At 39.5% G+C, this 21,498-nt stretch overlaps 1 protein-coding gene across 2 annotated transcripts in view; it reads right to left on the bottom strand.

Annotated features, from left to right (window-relative positions):
• The window catches only part of LOC114659314 (collagen alpha-1(XIV) chain), a 306,226-nt gene that overhangs the window by 142,802 nt on the left and 141,926 nt on the right, over positions 1-21,498 (bottom strand). For both annotated transcript variants that reach the window (XM_051932843.1, XM_028811737.2), the window contains exon 14: positions 3,945-4,074. In XM_051932843.1, coding sequence (XP_051788803.1) covers positions 3,945-4,074 — 130 coding nt within the window. The remainder of the gene's footprint in view (positions 1-3,944; positions 4,075-21,498) is intronic.

A 21,498-nucleotide genomic window follows, 5' to 3' on the forward strand; every position in this document is an offset into this window, starting at 1 on the left:
AGCTGCAGACAATACTCTTTGCACCAAAAACTTCTCCACCTGACTCCTATACTCTGTCTCATTCCCATATAAGTGCATAATCATCATACACCTCATAAGTGCAGATGAAAATAAGCTTTGAGGAGCAGACAGATAACTGCATCCTCCACTCCAATCCTTGTTCGATAGGCAAAGTGTGGTTGGTCCAGGTGGTCTACCATAAGATGATTCTTATACCCCAGGACCAATTTCTCAAAGGTCTTCATGATGTGAGACTTAAGTGCCACTGGTCTGTAGTCATTAGATGAAGAGGCACCTGCATTCTTTGGAACAGGAACAATGCAGTGGCTCTTTCTGAAGTCTTAGTGACAGACTGAACATGTGACAGAGGACACCACTGGTCAGCACAGGCCTTAGGAACCTGAGGACTGACTATATCTGGCCCCACATGTTTTTATGTGTTTTGCTTCTTCAGTTGTCTCTTTACTCAGTCTTCAGTTATGGACCGTCCACACTGATGGTCAAAGTCAGATTTGTCACTGGCCATTCCAGTTGACATGGTAGCAGTTGTTGATGAAGTAGGGATGAAGGCTGGGTGCTTGATTTAAACCCCTTGTCTTGACATCCGAATCTTCATTGTAACTAATAACCACATCAGGTTACAGGCTCAACTACTGGTGTAATTCCTCACCCTTTTGTGAGGCAATACTTCTAGCAGTTGGTGTGATTTTATTTACTCTCACACAAACTGTAAACTTTACAGAAAAATGTCAGATTAATGCATTTGTTTAATTTATTAGTTTCTTTATTTTAGGTTCCAAAATAGAACTCATTTTTTTAGAAATAAAGGAAAGGGATATTTGTGTCAATGCTACTATAAAGATCCAGATCACAGAGACAATAGTTAGTTTCACAGTGCTTCCCAAACTTGGTCCTGGGGACTCATTGTGGCTGCAGGTTTTTGTTCCAACCAGATTCATAACAAGTTACAATTCCTGATAGCACTGATCTCATTTAATTAGCTGTTTTTTTTCTTTTCTTATTCTATATTCAGAAAAGCACAGCAGCATGATTTTTACATTTATAAGACATTTAGAAATATTTCTGCTTTTGTTATAGATTTAAATGCTTAATTCTGTTTTGTTTATTATATTTTGCCCTTTCTCTGTGCAGTTTTCCCCCTTTGTTGTATCGTTCTAATGACAATTAAAAATGAGCAAAGCAGACACCCAGGCGAACAACACTGAATAATCACAGGCTGCAACTACTAATTAGTAAATAATGGATTCATTAAACAATTAGAACACCTAGAAAAGTAGAATGAAAATTAAGATGAAAATATTGTTAAAAAGAAAAAAAATACATTATTCCTATACTGTAACTGCTTGGTACATTTTCATTCTTTTTTTTTTTACAAAATTTAATTTTCCAATTTCTATATTGTTCCCAAAACACATAACTTGGGAAATAACAAATCACTTAATTAGCCCAGGGGTTCAATTAAAAACAGAAGCTCGTTGGAACAAAAACCTGCAGCCACAGTGGGTTCCCAGGACAGAGTTTGGGAAGCACTGTTTTAAAAGATTTAAATGTGAAATAAGATAACTCTGAAGAGGTTAAAAAAGGAGCTAGTTCCAGTTGCTGTGCGTACTGCTCCTTCTGAAGAATTAATGTTTTGATATTTACATTTTTTTTTTGTAAAGAACAACAAATGGCAGGACTATCATATTTATGAAGTATGGAAATAGTGGAGTCCAAACCAAAAAGAGACATTTTACTGTGGACTAAATTTTTTGTAAGGCAGGAAAACTCCAATAAGATTACAACAAAGAGGAGCATTATATTCAGCTTGAGGAACTTCATAAACTTCTTGAGTCTTAGACGCAAGTCAAGCATAATCCTGCCAGCACAACAGGGGTTTACTTCTAGTTAACAAGAGATATGCACTCTACTTAACATTAAAATAGAATATCCTTTCAACTTTTTTGGGGGTTTTTCCCAACTTTTTTATGAACTTTTTCAATTTTGGGTCACATAAATAACACGTTGATTCAACTTAGCCATGAGAATAACTGCGAAGATGACTGAGGACTAGTACTAAGTGAGATAGAAAAGTGCATTAAATTACATTCTTTGTACACCCGAATCTTCATAAACCAGCAGTGTAAAATTAAAGAAACACCTGTAGAGAGGTGATAATAACGCCCATTCAGAAAAATTTAAATTAACTACACTGATACAGTACAGTAGATAATTATGCAGGGACAACTTAGCAAAAGAGGTAAACATACACTTGAATAAAGTATTACTTCAGACTAAAAGAGCAATTAATCAATATTTAATGCAAATATAGTCTTTCAATATTAAAGATAATTTCAAAAATTATTATATAAAAAATCATCTAAATTAGCGTTGTAGCTGCTGGAATATAAGGTGTTATCAGGCACGGGTAAAACGCGTGTCAAAAGAATTCTCAAAGTCCAAAAGTTTGTTTTAAAGGTATTTAGTGAAAGTTAAAAGCAAATAATCCATACAAGAATAAAAGGAAAAATAGTTACATAAAAGGCAAAAAAAAGGTAAAATGTATCTTCTATAAACTTTGCTTTTCTTGAAAGAACTTTAGTTATTGCACTACTTAAAGATTCTTAATTTCTTCTTCTGTACGCCTTAGCGTACGGTACAGTACTTAAGTAAACAAGTTTTCTTTACGTGTTATTTCTCACACTCAAAGAGCCCGTAGGCCATCAAGCACGGTCACATGCATAAGCACAAACACGAGCGCGAGTATGGTCAAGGTTAAAAACCGTATGCCTATACACCTTATACAAGGCAAGGCTGTCACTAACTGAAGAATAATATTTACTTGAAGCAGTTAGAAAAGACAAGAATGTACCAATAGAAATCTATTTACAGGGGTCATAGGAACCTCCCATAGATTATGCATTGTCATCTAATAAATATTCATACATTTTATAGAACTAGGAAAACGGCTCTTACAAGCATATTCCTATAAATAATAATAAAAAAAATAGGTAGGTCAGGGATTAAAACTAGTCTGATGACCTTACTAACCTAGCCTTATGTTTAATTGATGACCTTAGCCAAAAAGCTGTTAACCAGAACATATCTGCCACAAAATAAAAGAAAGCATTAATTAAGCAGTTAAGCTATGGCTTCAAGACCCTGTCCTTGCACAATAGTTAGCACTACTGCTTCCCATTTTGTAACATAGATGTAGCAGTTCTAAGTAAATGAACTGTAATTACAACTGATTACACACAAGTGCAAATGGATTAGGCTAGGTGGCAACTTTTCTAGAGCCCAGCATCAATTAGGCTCTATCTTGCATGGCTGCAAAAGACATAATTAAGAAAAGCAGTCATGGCCAGAGCCCATGCAAATCTTTGATCAAAAAAAGACAAAAACATCTAATAGAAACAGGCCATGGGCAGGGCCTCGGCAAATCATGACACATGAAGTGTGTCTTTCAGAAAAAAAGAAAACCCGTGTGAATATACAACAGGGTAGAATTGCAAGCTTTGGTGGTACTCAAAATAGCCATTTTCGATTTCCTCCATGTCACAACTGCATAGCTTTGACTCTGCTAAGGAACAGTGCCTGTCTTGGGTTTAAAATTTCTGGTCGTCACTGATAAGACAGATTTCAGTTATGAAAACAACAAACAGAGAAGTCACACCTTTTAGCCATTTTGTGGTAGTTTAATTACCAGCAGCTTACTACACATATCACATTTGATCAGAAAGTCATTAGATGAAACATGGGGAAAGTACACAATGCCACTCTTCACTATGAAAAGATAGTCTACTGTATACCAACATAGATGCCTTGACTTCAAATAGGAGAAAACTATTAGCAAGTCTGTTAATGTTGACTACTTTATTGTTTTGGCTACAAGAGAATAAGTTTACAGAGTGTAATCTGAACCCAAGTGCATATAGACTCACGTGTAAAGGCTGTAGCAGTGACAGGATCACTAGGCTCATCCCCATAAAGAGCATAAACAGACACAGAATATTCTTTCATTGGAAGTAAAAAAATCAGCTCCACATCTGTTTCATTTGGGCCAAGTTTCATCTGCCAGAAACAAAAAGAGGAAGGAATTGGTGAAGAATTTATAAGCAGTTTAAACATATACAAGAAACTGAATAGAGCGTTGAAACTATGAACATCAGTCGGACAAGATACACAACAATGTCACAGCAACTTCAATAATATTTACAGCATCAGGGAGCAGTGTCTAAAAGCACAAATTAATGCTGCTATGATTGATGTTATGTATGCCACAGTAAAGCTCAATTTATGATCTGGATAATTATAGTAACTATTTTTGACAACATACTACAGGAGTTTATAATCATCAAGAGATAACTGTATACAGCAGAAATCCATCTCTCAAAGGCCTAAAATGAGTATAACAAAAATTTACTTCTCACACCAAATGGGGACAAAATAGACGTTCTGAGAATTATGTAATACTTTATGTTGGTCTTCTTTAGAATATTTCACTAAAGTCTGGATAGTCTCAGAAGGGAACAGGTTGTCTTTATTTTTATCACACTACTTCCGAGCTTTCAGGTGTTTTTTTATGTGCTGATGTTACTGTAACATCCATATTGTAAAAATGCCTCCACCTAGTGGAGAAGTACAAGTAATCTATGCTCCCCCTAAACATAGCACGTCTGGGTCATTATTAGACATCACACTTCTGGTCTGAGACACAGCGGTGAGAAGGTGCAATCCTTTGAGCTCCTCTTCTGCATCAGACTAAGTGCTGGGGAGTTGTTTTGACATAGACCAATTTTAATTTGTGGAGTTTCTCATCCTCTCAAATCTTCTTCATACAATGGAGCCAGGTAAAATGTTTTCTATTGTAGCAGCTGTTCAAACATTTTACAGAGGATCTTTGCAGTTTCACAAGCAAAGACAAGATAGCAAATGACTTTCTTTGACAGCGAACTGAAATAATTTTACTTTACTGTTTGAATAATGGTTGCAATGTTACTGGGTTGTAATCCTTGTTTAACAGTTTTAATAGATTGATATTATTACTATATATACTCATAAAGGTACAATATTTCTTTTGTTGTTAAAAAATATGGAAATTATATTCTTTTTCAAGAACACACACAAGTATGCCACAGGAGCCACATTCAACTAACTGGCCTGTGGTCCACATCATTAACTGCAGTTTTCTACAAGGTCTGAACTGCTCTCTTAACTTTGTTTTTAGTTGTGTACTGACTACTGATTTGGTAAGCAATCCAGAGGTGTGCCACAGGGATTTGAGTCCAAGTGCTGGTCGGTCTGGTCTAAATACCTGTGTCATGTGTTTACTCTCCACCACACTACTTGGTAATTTATTTAATTTTGTTATGCTTCTCTAAGTAAAATATCAAATCTAGGCTTCCAATCTTGTTGGTGCTTTAATAATAATATATAATAATATCTAATAATAATATATCGTTATTTGGAATACATGCATTTCATGTGTGTTGAGTAACTATAGCAATCTATGTAAACACATCATTAAAACAGAAACGTTTTTCATTTTTAGTAATAATTTGTAACAATTCGTCTCGAGCGCTAACCTGAGATGATTGCTACCACTAATCTGTCCTAGGTGATGGCAGATGATAAAAGGATAGGCCAATATCACACCCCGATAAATTTCCCGTATACCCTTTATTCTACTCAAAACAGTTCCTTAATACCAATACATTTATAGCCCACAAAAACTATAGTCAATATCTATACTTACATTACATCAAATAAAAAACAAAAAGAAATACAATCCCTTACACATGCACCCCGCCACCCTGAAATAACCCTTATATTGCAGCGCCACACACATATACATTGTGGAGGATTGCCGGCTTTTTACTCCGGCCTTCACCCCCAGGCCGCCAGGAGGAGCTCTCCCAGCAGCGTGCACGTGCCCCGAGTTCCAGCAGGGCCTCATGGACTATTTAGTTTTTATACACAGCCCTGCTGGATACCTTGGGGGCCACAGGGAGTCGCTGTAGGGGGGCTCGTGGACACTTATGCGCCCTATAACCCGGGAGTACATCACAGTCACGTGACCGGAAGAAACGACGTACTCCCGGGATGAAGAGGAGGACTGTTTGCCCTGACCCGGAAGGAAATGGACTTGTGGGTTGTGCCAGGAACCACTTCCGGGTCAGGGGATGTAAAAGGACTGTGGGAAGCCCAGTACACTGAGCTGAGCTGGGAGGTAGGGTGGCAAAGTGTCTGGGCGAGGAGGATTGTGTTGGTTTATAGAGAATAGTGGTTATATGAGTGTGGTGTGTAGAGTGCTTGGTGCACCGTGTGACAACAACATATATATACACAACAACAATATTCATTCCCCCAGTTCCCCTTCCAGAGATGATAAATAGCTCCACAGATTGTCCACTGTTCTGCCCCGCAACTGCCGGCAGGCAGACGAGGAGTCCTGAAAATTGCGGACTATAAGCACAATCACCTCTTCGTCATGAAAGACATACAGTCAGTCTTGCGCCATGATAAAATATAGTAAGTCCTTTTTAATAGCTCACCAGAGTCCATAGGAAATAGCGGAATGTTCGATTCCCCAATCCAAAGAAGACCTTCCACCTTCTGACAGGACTGTAGGAGCTACTAGGCTTTTTACATGGCCAGTGCAGTAGCTGATCTGTATTTTAATTATTCTTTCACCCTTTTTCTCCTCCCTCTTTCACTCTTTAAAATGGCGCGCTTTATGCAAATGACTCCCCGAAAAAACAGTAAAACCGGAAGTTCCACCTCTGGGGCACCGCTGTCAATCTCTAACTGTAAGAATATGCCCCACAACACCCGATCGACAGCAGAAAACATTATCTTTATGTGGCAGCGCTACAAATTGACAAAATGTAGACATGAAGTGCATAATGTGTGAAGTCTGAAGTCCAAATATCAAATAAAAACTTTCACAAAAGGTACAAGTATAACAAAACAAGTGCGCTTTTATTCAAGAATATAACTGCAGAAAAAGAACTTGTGTTAAGGTGCGACATTGACACGCCCTTAATATGACCACTTTTGTGGTGCAGCAGTAAGAACTGCTGACTCGTAATCAAAATGGCTCCGGTTCAATAATGATATACTGTTTACCCTATACAACTCCCGGCAACTCACACGGAGGAAAACAGACTTGAGCTGAGAGAACTTTCAACCCTTTCTGCATTGGTGGGGGGATGGGATAGCAGGCTGCTTGCTGCTTGTGTTGATCAACACATTTACAAGACAAAAGACGCTGACAGAGAGGTGCGAATGGATTTAAGGTGGGCCGGGATTGCACGTTTTTTCGTAGGCTTTGGTAATTCTAGTGTTAATATAATGGGATAATATTTGCTGCTATCCAGTCCTTTGGAATTTCCCCAGGGTGCAGTGACTTCCTAAAATATTCGTCAAGAGTTAATATATGTTGTTAGGCGGCACGGTGGTGCAGTGGTAGCGCTGCTGCCTCGCAGTTGGGAGATCTGGGTTCGCCTCCCTGGTCCTCCCTGCGTGGAGTTTGCATGTTCTCCCCGTGTCTGCGTGGGTTTCCTCCGGGCGCTCCGGTTTCCTCCCACAGTCCATTGACATGCAGGTTAGGTGGATTGGCGATTCTAAATTGGCCCTAGTGTGTGCTTGGTGTGTTTGTGTGTGTCCTGCGGTGGGTTGGTACCCTGCCCGGGATTGGTTCCTGCCCTTTGTTGGCTGGGATTGGCTCCAGCAGACCCCCGTGACCCTGTGTTCGGATTCAGCGATTTGGAAAATGGATGGTTAATATATGTACTCGCTAACTTCCATAAACAGTTGGGGATAAATATTATGTGGTACAAGTGATTTGTTTGATTTCAGCCTGTTCAATCTGAGAAGAAATTCTCTGTCCACAATTTAAAAAATCATAAATCCATCAGAAAAATGTTAAAAACTAAGGTATTTTCTATATATGCTGGATACTGAGAAATTAATTCATGCATTTAATTCTAGTAGGATTGACTACTGCAATGTGGTGTTCACTGGCTACTTATATTATTTTTTGTATAGCTTTCAGTTCATTCAAAATGCTGCTGCAAGAATTATTACAAGAAAGTATGAACACATAACTGCAGTTCTTAAGTCCTTACACTGGCACCTAGTGTTCAAAATTCTCTTTTTAACATATAAAGCCTTAAAAGGCCAAGTCCTTGTTTACTTTTCTGAACTTACCATTACTTACCAGAGCGCACATTAAGATCTCAAGATACTGGTGTACTTATGATTCCAAGGATTAATAAAATAAGTGGGAGGTTGAGCTTTTAGTTATAGGGCACTGAAGCTGTGGAATGGTCTGCTTGCTACTATAAGAGGTTTTCCTTCAGTCTCAATTTTTTAAATCCAGGCTGAAGGCTCACTACTTCAGTTAAGCATAGCCTGATTCCCCAAGATTTCTTCTATCTTTTCCCTACAAGAGTTTTTTTTTTGGGGGGGGGGGGGTTTGGGTGAGGTTTTTTCTTGTCTTCTTAGGTAGTCAAGGCTAGGGGGCTGTCAAAAAGAGGGCCTGTTAAAGCCCATTGAGTCATTTACTATATACCCTTGAGTGTTTACATGTGACAAATAAATAAAGTCTTAAATCTTATTTTGCAGACATGGTTCACAGTCTGGTTTTAAAAAATCAGGTTTGATAGCATGGATGAACTGATAAATTTGAGGCTAGCTATCGTCACACATGTGCGCATGGGAAGTAGCTAAAGGGCTCAAATGAAGGTAATTATATGCCAGACCAGGGGACGGCAGAGTGCACTGATCCTTTTTCTTTCTCATCGGCAGACCAACCATGGGAAATTCCGCCTGGATTTGATGACGTCACTTCTGGGCCCGTTGACGTAACTTCTGGTTCCGGCACTGAGGACATCACTTCCCCTGCCTGACTTTAAAAAAAAAACATGTTTGCTTGTCTGTTTGTTCGTTTTTTGGGCTGAGATCTGCTAGTTTAATATGAACCAAACCTTTTCCTTTGTTGTCTGAATCCTTTCACACTATATAATAACAAAAACTGCAGAAAAGTGAATTTAGAAAAACAACACAATTTTGAAAGGTTTGTGTTGTTTCATTTTTTTTTTTTTTTACAGAAAAACACTCCAGGTAAGTTTTGCCCAGTGCAAATTAATTTAATTGGGGCACTTGGCAAAATGCAGAGGTCACCCTGTCTAACTGCCAATTGCCTTTCAAATAAGGCAGTCTCACACTAAACTTTTGTAACAGCTCAATACAGGTATAATCAAATAATTGAAATTCTAAAGTGTATGCTAAAGCCAGTAGTGGTGGGCTGTGGTCCAGTCCTGGGCTGATCCTTGCTTTTGTGCTTGATGTTACAAGGTCTCTGTGCTTGTCTGCTTTTACTGCATGAGGGCACAGATGTGAATAAACATTTTAATTAGTGTTCCAGACAGGTGACAAATGAAAAGTTCTTGATGTTCCTCAAATTACTAAAAATTTAGCTGAGTTTTGAAAAAGTAGACTGTTTTAACAGTTAACAAGCTCCCGTAATCCAGTGTTGGACTGAAAAGTTTAAGAAGACACTTTGAAAAAAATATGAGATTGTTATAAAAAAAAAAAGGTATAAGACAATACAAAGTACAGTAATCCCTCCTTCATCGCGGGGGTTGCGTTCCAGAGCCACCCGCGAAATAAGAAAATCCGTGAAGTAGAAACCATATGTTTATATGGTTATTTTTATATTGTCATGCTTGGGTCACAGATTTGCGCAGAAACACAGGAGGTTGTAGAGAGACAGGAACGTTATTCAAACACTGCAAACAAACATTTGTCTCTTTTTCAAAAGTTTAAACTGTGCTCCATGACAAGACAGAGATGACAGTTCCGTCTCACAATTAACACTAGAATTACCAGAGCCTACGAAAAAACTCGTAAATCCGTCCCACCTTAAATCGTGTCTTAGATCCGTTTGCACCTCTCCGCTAGAGTCCTTTGTCATCTAAATGTGCTGATAAACAAAAGCTACTAGCAGCCAGCTATTCCATCCCCCCACCGACTTAGAACGAATTTCTCCTAGCTCATGGCTTGCCTTGATTTGATTTTCTGGGATTGAAGTGGAGTTTTAGAGTGGAAATAATATAGTGTTATTTGGAATACACGCATTTCATGTGTGTTCCGTTTCTATAGTAGTCTGTGCAAGCACATTTTTAAAACAGAAACGTTTTTCATATTCTAATAGTAAATGACAAAATGTAGGCATAAACTATATAATGTATGAAGCCAGAAGTCCATATATCAAAGAAACACTTTCACAAAAGGTACAAATAAGAGAACACGTGCGCTTTTCTTCAAAAATATAACTGCACAAAAAAAAAGCCGCGTTAGCATGCCACATTGACATTCTTACTACAACCGCCGCAGTGGCGTAATGGTATCAGCTCCTGACTGGGGATTCAGAGGGTGGCGAGTTCGATCCCGCACGGCTCCACTTCGAGAAATGAACTGCTCTTATTCTTACAATTTTAGAATAACAACATGAATTTGATTTCAGTCTGTAACAGCCGGTGTAACTTATGATACTGGTAAAGGTTAGCTTTTTTTTTTTTTTAATTCAGTTTTCATTCTCGCAGTCGCATTCAGAATCAATCCATACAACCCCATCTGACATAAAGACGCGCTATAGGTTTGCAGTGTACCACGATGCATACTACCGCCCCCCCCCCTCCAAAACGGTTCTGACACACAAACGCTGGCGAAGCTGCCTTCTTCGTATCTCACCATCACTTGAAATCAGCAGTTCTTAGCATTGCACCACGCAAGCTGTCGTATCAACCACCAACTGTAACTTGCTTTCTTTATTCTTCGGTTATAGTCTTGAATAAAAGTACACTTTTATTTATGTGAAAACAGCTGTGTCAGATGGGGTTGTATGGATTGATAAGCAGCTAAGAACTGCTGATTTCAAGTGACGGTGAGATACGAAGAAGGCAGCTTCGCCAGCGTTTGTGTGTCAGAACCCTTTTGGGGGGGGGGGGGGGTGGTAGTATGCATCGTGGTACACTGCAGACCTATAGCGCGTCTTTATGTCAGATGGGGTTGTATGGATTGATTCTGAATGCGACTGCGAGAATGAAAAGTGAATTAAAAAAAAAAAAAAGCTAACCTTTACCAGTATCATAAGTTACACCGGCTGTTACAGACTGAAATCAAATTTATGTTGTTATTCTAAAATTGTAAGAATAAGAGCAGTTCATTTCTCGAAGTGGAGCCATGCAGGATTGAACTCGCCACCCTCTGATCCCCAGTCAGGAGCTGATACCATTACGCCACCGCGGCAGTTGTAGTAAGAATGTCAATGTGGCATGCTAACGCGGCTTTTTTTTTTGTGCAGTTATATTTTTGAAGAAAAGCACACGTGTTCTTTTATTTGTACCTTTTGTGAAAGTGTTTCTTTGATATATGGACTTCAGGCTTCATACGTTATATAGTTTATGCCTACATTTTGTCATTTACTATTAGAATATGAAAAACGTTTCTGTTTTAAAAATGTGTTTGCACAGACTACTGAACGGAACGGAACACACATGAAATGCGTGTATTCCAAATAACACTACTGTATATTATTTCCACTCTAAAACTCCACTTCAATCCCAGATAATCAAATCAAGGCAAGCCATGAGCTAGGAGAAAGTCGTTCTAAGTCGGTGGGGGGATGGAATAGCTGGCTGCTAGTAGCTTTTGTTTATCAGCACATTTAGATGACAAAGGACTCTAGCGGAGAGGTGCAAACGGATTTAAGACGCGATTTAAGGTGGGACGGATTTACGAGTTTTTTCGTAGGCTCTGGTAATTCTAGTGTTAAAAGAATGCAAACATATCTTCCTCTTCAAAGGAGTGCGCGTCAGGAGCAGATCATGTCACAGAGATAGAGAAAAGCAAACAAATCAATAGGGTTGTTTGGCTTTTAAGTATGCGAAGCACCGCGGCACAAAGCTGTTGAAGGCGGCAGCTCACACCCCCTCCGTCAGGAGCAGAGAGAGAGAGAGAGATAGAGAGAGACAGAGTTTGTTTTTCAATCAAAAATCAATACGTGCCCTTCGAGCTTTTAAGTATGCGAAGCACCGTGCAGCATGTCGTTTCAGGAAGCAGCTGCACAAAAGATAGCAACGTGAAGATAATCTTTCAGCATTTTTAGACGAGCGACCGTATCGTCTAGGTGTGCGAACAGCCCCCCTGCTCAATCCCCCTACGTCAGGATCAGAGAAAGTCAGCGCAAGAGAGAAAGAAAAGTAAGCTGGGTAGCTTCTCAGCCATCTGCCAATAGCGTCCCTTGTATGAAATCAACTGGGCAAACCAACTGAGGAAGCATGTACCAGAAATTAAAAGACCCATTGTCCGCAGAAATCCGTGAACCAGCAAAAAATCCGCGATATATATTTAAATATGCTTACATATAAAATCCGCGATGGAGTGAAGCCGCGAAAGGCGAAGCACGATATAGCGAGGGATTACTGTACATTATTCATCTAGGGCGGCACGGTGGCGCAGTGGTAGCGCTGCTGCCTTGCAGTTAGGAGACCCGGGTTTACTTCCCGGGTCCTCCCTGCGTGGAGTTTGCATGTTCTCCCCGTGTCTGCGTGGGTTTCCTCCCACAGTCCAAAGACATGCAGGTTAGGTGGATTGGTGATTCTAAATTGGCCCTAGTGTGTGCTTGGTATGTGGGTGTGTTTGTGTATGTCCTGCGGTGGGTTGGCACCCTGCCCAGGATTGGTTCCCTGCCTTGTGCCCTGTGTTGGCTGGGATTGGCTCCAGCAGACCCCCGTGACCCTGTGTTTGGATTCAGCAGGTTGGAAAATGGATGGATGGATGGATGGATTATTCATCTAGTGCCACCACTATATACATATATGTTCCCATGCAAGGCATTTCATTTTGTTAGTTTATATACACACACTTTGTAAATTTTAATATGAATAAGAAATGTTTATACTGTTTTGACTATTCAGTCTGACAATATGATCCAATGTCGTCTGCATTAACATTTAGCACTGTGGAACAACTGGAGCCCTGGAACTGCTTTTCTATTTGACTTTTTGAATAAGAGTTTATTATTGTTTTTTCACATTTGAACCATTATTGTCCTTTTTACTTGTTAAGCATTTTTTCCAGTTACGTGCACAGATATTTTAGTAGGCAGTGATTTCTATAGGGGAGAGGGTGAACTTTAGGAAACAGAATATTTTATAATATACTCCTGTTGATGCAGTTTTATTTTTGTGGTTTCAGATTCATTGGACATTTGAATGTCACTTGAAGGAAAATATAATATTCACAAACAAAAAAAAAATTGGTGATTGTGCCAGATTATCAGAAGAGAAACTACACCCCACCTACGGCATATGTATGTACCGTATATACTCACTTATAAGTCGGATCTTGAAACCCGAAAAATCAATCATAAAATTAGACCCTGACTTATATGCCCGTTCAAAAATACGACATTTTTTTTTTTTTTACATCTTGCTTCTTCCAATCTCACACCAGTTTCTCGGACACATCGAATTTTGTTGCAGCAGCACAGTTGTCAATTTCTTTCGTCACTTCAACAACTTTTAATTTAAAACCAGCTTCATATTTTCTTCTGATCAAACGCTCCATAATAGATAAGGGATGCTCTTTATGATAAAGGTGTATTAGGGTGTGAGATACAAAAAACACGAAACAGTGCAAACGTCGCATCGGAATAGTTCACGTAGGCACAATACAAAGAAAAAAAAGGCAGTGTGCTCTGTGGTTACTCTCTCAGGTGGGCATCAGCATATCATCATCTCTTAGACCAATAGAATGAGTTTTCCGCATTCGACTTATACGATCGACATTATAAAATATCGGAAATTATATGGTAAAATCAAGCCCCAACTTATCTGCGGGAGAACTTAAACGCGAGTATATACAGTAATTTCCTTAATATAACACATCTATGACAAATGAGCAAATAAAGCAATGGCCAACTACAGTAGTTTCATTAAATACCAAATGAATCTTAACAGCAAGAGCTAACATTACAGCACATTACTATTTCTCTTTTATAAAAAAAAATCTTGGAAGGAGACGAGACGTGATTGTCTCAGAGACATTTTCATGTCCCGCGAGATGAGTCTTCGTGCCAAGAAATGTAACCATGCCCGGGGCTGGAAGCCCCGTGAGACAACAGCTTATGCAAAGAGATTTGGAAAAGTCCTGCGTGGTTATGTCAGACATTTCTTGGAGAGAGAAAGAAACGATATTCATTCACGGGCAGTTATATGTTGCATTGTAATGATGTAATTCCAAACACGGAATCAAAATTCAATGCCATATTGATGAAATGATAAAAGCGAAAAGAAATTGAATATATGGACATAGGTGATATGACAGAAGTGCACCATGCGAATTGCAGATCATACGGCATGGTAGCAGCAGTAAGCCAGCAGCTGATTGAGCAAAAAGGAGGTAAAAAAAAAACTATCTGTTTCCCATTGTTTTACCGTTTAAGAGGGGGTGTCGGAGGAGCAACCGCGTCTCCTTGGGGTGCGTTCAGCCCACCTCTTCACAACGCGAGCAGCAGAGACGTGAAGTGGTTGGTGCGTAGCGCAGGGTGGGGAGGGGATAGGGTGGTCGTGCAAAGCGAGCAGGGGGCAAAGCCACCTAATAATTTAAATGGTACACATAAGCATTTAATTTTATGCTGTATGACTTCTAATTTAGAGGCAGAATGAATGTCATGTTATGGAACACTGTCATTGCATGATTCTACTGGATAAACAGTATTTTCTGTTGCCACACCTGCCTTGTACTTGATAGAATTTCAAAGTGCATTATTTCAGAATATTTTACAACTATGCTAAAATGATTCTTCACTTAATATGAACTTCAGAAAAAATACCTACTACTTTGTCCATGTAAAAGCTTTGCATTTGTGTGGAGGCCACTAATGTAAAGAAAATACATATTAGGTAATACAAAAACTAATTTTTTTCTTTAGGAACAAATACTTGCAATCTTGTCAGCACACCAAAGATTTTCTGCAATGTTTTTAAATCTCTCACTCCTGATACACCAAAGGTACCAATAAAATGCTCCCTGAATTGAGCCAGTAACATGCACTTAACTCTTTGTAATGGACAGCTGTACATGATATGAAGTGCCCATTGTCTCATCTATTTGCCAACCAAAAAAAATTGTTTTGACCTCATCTTAGATATCCTACAGAACTGTAGCTTTAGTAGCTAACATAAAATCATTTTGCGTGAACTGCGAAATGCCAGAATTCAAGAAAACACAGGTGAAGTCAAAGGGATCTGTCAAAATATGAGCATACTTTGCAAAAACATGTGTACATTCTTATTTCACTATGTCCCCTGGTCATGAACTCCTGGCAGAAAAGAAACAATATTGTATCTGCTAGACATATGTGAACAGTTCCGTTCTTTCTCTGTATTTCATTGTGCTTTGCCACTTGATATGTTCCACTCTTACTCTTACTTAAATCAAGGGTCTTGACCTTCTTAAGAATGCAACTAGATATTGTTTTTAAAAATTTCCCCCTACCTGCATCACAGCTTTAAGAACCACTCCCTTTAACTTTGAAGTATGCAAAAAAAGCTCCCTCTTTTACCACTGATTAAATTAATACATTCAGCTAATTGCTGCATCTTTATTACAGTGAAACCCTTGAGACCACTTCCTCACAACTACAATGCAATCCCTTACATGGTGTCTCTATCAGACTTTACAAGGGTGCAAAACCAGCATTTGACCGCACAATGCAGCCACTCCATCCTGGCTTCATGAGTAGGCATGTCAGGGGAGTCAGACAAGCCACACACAGTCAGAGTCAAGGAGACCTCAGCTAACTGTCCACCTCCCTACTACTAACCATTCTACAGTTGAGTCAGTGATGGGCTATCCAATCTGAATAAAGGACCCTTCTACCCCTGATTCCAGTGCTCCTTTATCTGTGAGGACTTTTCCATAGGCAGGCAAACAACTTGACAGATGAGCGGTGGCACCAAGTGCCGCGTGTGAATATTGAGAAAAAAACAGAATAGGGGAGGGTTAGTGACGGTTTATAAATATCATATTATTTATTACTTATATTTTAGTACTAATGACTAAAAACAGATTACCAGTTAGGTAATAGCTAGGTTCAAAGAGATTTTTTAATTATATTTAAATGACAACGTGATTTAAAATGTTGAAAATAAATGTATATAATTGACGAACGAACTTTATTCTGCAGATGGAACAAACTCTTTCTTACATTATCTTCTGCAACCAAAATTGCTAATCCTTTATATAAATTGTATTGATTGTGGGGGCGGCACGGTGGCACAGTGGGTAGCGCTGCTGCCTCGCAGTTGGGAGATCTGGGGACCTGGGTTCACTTCCCGGGTCCTCCCTGCGTGGAGTTTGCATGTTCTCCCCGTGTCTGCGTGGGTTTCCTCCGGGCGCTCCGGTTTCCTCCCACTGTCCAAAGACATGCAGGTTAGGTGGATTGGTGATTCTAAATTGGCCTTAGTGTGTGCTTGGTGTGTGGGTGTGTTTGTGTGTGTCCTGCGGTGGGTTGGCACCCTGCCTGGGATTGTTTCCTGCCTTGTGCCCTGTGTTGGCTGGGATTGGCTCCAGCAGACCCCCATGACCCTGTGTTCGGATTCAGCGGGTTGGAAAATGGATGGATGGATGGTATTGATTGTGATCGTATGATAACGATATTTAGAATACAAAAGGTGACCTGCAAGTATGGCTTAAGGAATATCTTTACTCTCAACATTTATAAATTTATTTTCAACATTATAAATCACATTGTCATTTAAATATCATTAAACAATCTCTTTGAACCTAACTATTACCTAACTGGTAAAGGATGTCACCGAGTTGTCTTATGGCTGAATAGTATGTCGCCGAGTTATCTTTTCGCAGAATTGTTTTTTGCCGAGTTGTCTGTCACCCAGCTGCCCCTGTGCACTCCTTTAACTCACTAACATATCTTATTGAGGAAACCATTAGAGAAACGTCATTTGGTCTAAAAGAAAGGTATAAGTGAAAAGTAAAATTATGTTTTCTAATAATAGTTTTCATTGGAAGCATATAAATTGAAAACAGTAAAGATCCCAGTACTGAGAGCTACAGGACACCATATCTTACTTCTCAGTATAATGATGGCGTACTGTCAGCATATTTCTGTTCATACTGGAATTGATTTGATAAATAAGAACTAAACCAGGCAAGGACATTGTTGTTTTATGTTGTGTACAATATGTGTTAGTGCCGTGTGATGGTGGGGGTCCGGCTCCATGCTTCCACTTCCATATTTGGGAGCCTTTTGAAGCCGACACCATCGGTAGTCATGACCGGGATGAGCTGTACAAATGAGGACACTACATGAAGCAAGGGGAAGGTGCAAAAGTCTTTAGTGCTTTTATTAAAAACAATCAAACAAAAACAAGTGTTCAAAAAGAAAGTGCAGTGCTTCAAAAATAAATAATCCTTAAAAATGGGAGAAAAGTGGAGGTTAAAATCAATAAATAAATCCAATAAAAATGTAGTTAACCCTTTAACCACCAACTCCCTAAATATTCCCCACGCCAGGCGAAATCTGAACAATTTTCGTTTTTTTACTTTTTTACATTTTTTTTACATTTTTTACATTTATTCAAGCAGTATTGACCACTAAATGTTGTGCAAGTTCTAGAAATGGGCAAACACATAATAAAACACAAAATGTACCTTTTCTCAGGCTTCTGGATTTATTGTCAACTACAAAAACGGAACAGTCAAAAGTAATTCAAAAGTCAAAAGTAGTTCAGTCAATCATAGTTTCATTCCCAGTATTTGAGTTTGCTGTGCCACAGGCCAAAGCAGGGAACTGCACAAAGTCCTGGATTGCTGGGACACTTTGAGCAGAAGGTCTTGACGTCTCTACGCTGACCCTTCTTTGAACAGACACGACAGCGTTTTTCTGAAAGTCCAAAGTCCTTACATTCATCTGGCAACACTGCTGAAATACTACTCATAGGATCCTCTTTGCCAGTGTATACACGAAATCTATAAATGTAACCTGAATTCTCAGCTAAGCAAAACATCTTGATACCAAACCGTGCCCTTTTCAATGGTAGATACTGTCGAAACTGTAAGCGGCCCTTCCACGACAATAAACTTTCATCAACTGCAACTGACGGTCCTGGCATGTAGGGCAACTGAAATGCTTCAAATAAATGATCAATCAAAGGACGTAGCTTGAACAAGTGGTCGCGGTTTGGATCTTTCTTATCTGGCTCGTTTCTGTTGTCATTCAAATGAAAGAATTTCAGCAGCAAAGAGAATCGGTTACGTGTCATGACAGCTGCAAAAATAGGTGTTGCATACATAGGATCTGTAGACCAGTACATCTCAATATCTGGTTTTCTGATTATTCCCATCAACATCAAAATCCCAATGAATTTTTTCATTTCGTTTTCATCAGTGTCAAACCAAGCACGAACACGGGAATGTGGAGGTAAATTGGGATTTTTCTCAATAAACTGTGCTGCATACAGATTTGTCTGATGAACAAAATGTCTGATCAAATCAGGTGACACAAACAGCTCATAAAACTGCTCAGCAGTGTAATTGTTTACATCAACAATAAAGCCACACGTTCCCTCAAACGAATGCAGAAAAGGTAGTTCACCACGGGCAGCAGCCCAGCTGAGATGCTGGGGATACACCCACTCAGCGCCGTCATCCGATGCGTCTTCATTCACAGTATCATGCAGCGCACGTTGCTGCTCATCACTGTCGCTAAAATCTTCTTCAGAACTGCTACAATCATGATCAGAACTGTCCAAAATCGCCTGCAAAGCCTCACTTGAAGTCAGTTTATGTTTCGCCATATTCACAGCTGTTACATGCGAATCACGTCACATGACCGGCCAAAACAACCACAGACTTGTCGAAATACAATGTAGTAATAATACCCATGCCAAACCGTCAGTTATACTACTTGCCAGGCATTCATATAACCACAGGCAAATGTGCCGGATAATTCCGGCAGTATGGCGTTAGCAATAAAACAACGGTGCCGGATATATCCGGCAGAGGGCGGTTAAGGGGTTAAAAAACTGGCAGGAAGCTGTCCTTTTTTTAAAAAACCCGGTGCATCCTCCTCGACCCCCACTGCCTTCCCAGCCTTACACGGCGAGCCGTCCACAGTCACTTCAGCTCCTCAAAACAGCTGCCTGCCTTCACTCCCTGCTCTCGCTCACACCGGCACTGATTCTTATGGCCTCCTGCCTTCTTCTCTCCTTAACATCCGTTTATTGTCTTTTGTTTTTTTTTTCCCCTTCCTTCCTCACACTCACGCTTCCCCTTTTTAAAATGGGGATGTGGCACAGCTGTGACGATTAGAGGCTCCTGGCACCAATTAGGGTCACGGTTAATCCCATACCAGTGCACTTAGTGTAGAACTGCTTGGGAACTGATCTCGCCCTCCTACTAAGATGTTAGTGTGGTGAATATTTATTTAAAAAGGTGCCGATGAGCCATGGACCTTATTTTACCACATGCCGTTTCTGTACTATGACTAGTGAGAAAGCCAGACTGGAATTTTGCAAAAAAAAATTGTAATGTGTAAAGTGAGACTGAAGCTAATTGACAAATACTTTTTTTCATGTATTTTATTAAGTGTATGTGGGTCAGGCCTGACTTTTTAAGTGCTGGTTTGATATCTGATACTTTTAGAGCATCTATTCAATAATGAGCTACTGATAATGCTAAGAATATATGCTGCAAGAACATCCACTGAGCACTTTACTAGTTTTTGTTTCGTACTGGATCTAAGGAACAAGTAGTAGGTTTCATTTTAGAAATTAAAATTAAGACTTCATGTTTTGTTACAGGATTTAAATTTCTAAAGTGAAGAGTCAGGGTTTGCCAAGCTAGTATTAGGTTTGCACTCTGATGCTGAGATCTGAACACATATGAGATACGAACACATAACTTCAGTTCTTAAATCCTTACACTGGATCCCAGTTAAGTTTAGGGCGGATTTCAAAATCCTTCTTTTAACATATAAAGCATTAAATGGCTGAGGTCCAGCTTACTTGTCTGAACTTATCATGACTTACAAACCAGTGCGCACATTAAGATCTCAAGATGCTGGTCTGCTTATGGTTCCAAGGATTAATAAAATAACAGTGGGAGGTCGAGCTTTTAGTTACAGGGCCCCTAAACTGTGGAATGGTCTGCCTGCTACTATAAGAGATGCCCCTTCGGTCTCAGCTTTTAAATCCCAGCTGAAGACTCACTACTTTAGTTTAGCATATCCTGACTAGAGCTGCTGATTAACTTGTCAGTCATTAGCACTAAAACATAAGTAACATGATAGTTAGAATTGGATACTAATCCTCACCTATTCTGTTTCTCTTCTCGGTACTCAAATGTGGCACTTGGTGCCACGGCCCACCTGCCAAGTTGTTTTGCCTGCCTAAGGTAAAGTCATCCCTGATGGAGGATTGCAGGAATTGTGGGAAAGAGGGGTTCTTTCATCGGATTGGCTGGCCCAAATCTGTTTCAGTCATGGAATGGCCAAATGGGGAAGGCAGCTTGATGGATGAGGTCTCCAGGAGTCTAAAATTATCCAAATCTTATTATATGATATCATCTACTGTTAAATTCTGCTCCGTACTTCTAAAAAATTTTTATTTTTTATTTTTTATTGAGGATTTGTTCTGTTCTGTGTATTGTATTGTATTGACCCCCTTCTTCTTGACACCCACTGCACGCCCAACCTACCTGGAAAGGAGTCTCTCTTTGAACAGCCTTTCCCAAGGTTTCTTCCATTTTTCCCTACTAGGTTTTTTTGGGAGTGTTTCCTTGTCTTCTTACAGAGTCAAGGCTAGGGGGCTGTCAAGAGGCAGGGCTTGTTAAAGCCCATTATGGCACTTCCTGTGTGATTTTGGGCTATACAAAAATAAACTGTATTGTACTGTATTGTATCTGGGATTTTATGCTTTTCATTTTCTCATTAAAGAAGTTCATAAAGTCTGTACTGCTAATGTATTTTGGTATTTTGCACTATAGTTCAGTACACATGGATTATTATTGTTGTTATCTACTATTTTAGTATAGCATTCCGAGTGGGCTTTAAAGAGAGCATTTTTATATTTTTAACACACTCTGTTCATGCAAATTGAAACACCTGCAGCTTTGTAGCTTTCCATCTATGCTCCAGTTGTCTATACTCTAATTTAAGAGCTTGAGTGCTCTCATTAAACCAGGGTGAGTTTCTGTGTGCTTTAATCACTTGAGTTTTAAGGGGAGCTACTGTATCCAAAACCTCTCTTAAGGTTATATTATAATTTGATGTTAGCTGATCTAAATTGTTTTCCACAATTACACTTGACTTACTCAAAATATCTACAAATTTTGAACAAGCATTTGTTTTAATCTGTGGATGTTTTGGTAAGGGCACAACCAAATCAAATGTAATTAAGT

The sequence above is a fragment of the Erpetoichthys calabaricus genome, chromosome 10, assembly GCF_900747795.2.
Source record: "Erpetoichthys calabaricus chromosome 10, fErpCal1.3, whole genome shotgun sequence".
NCBI classification, from domain to species: Eukaryota; Metazoa; Chordata; class Cladistia; order Polypteriformes; family Polypteridae; genus Erpetoichthys; species Erpetoichthys calabaricus.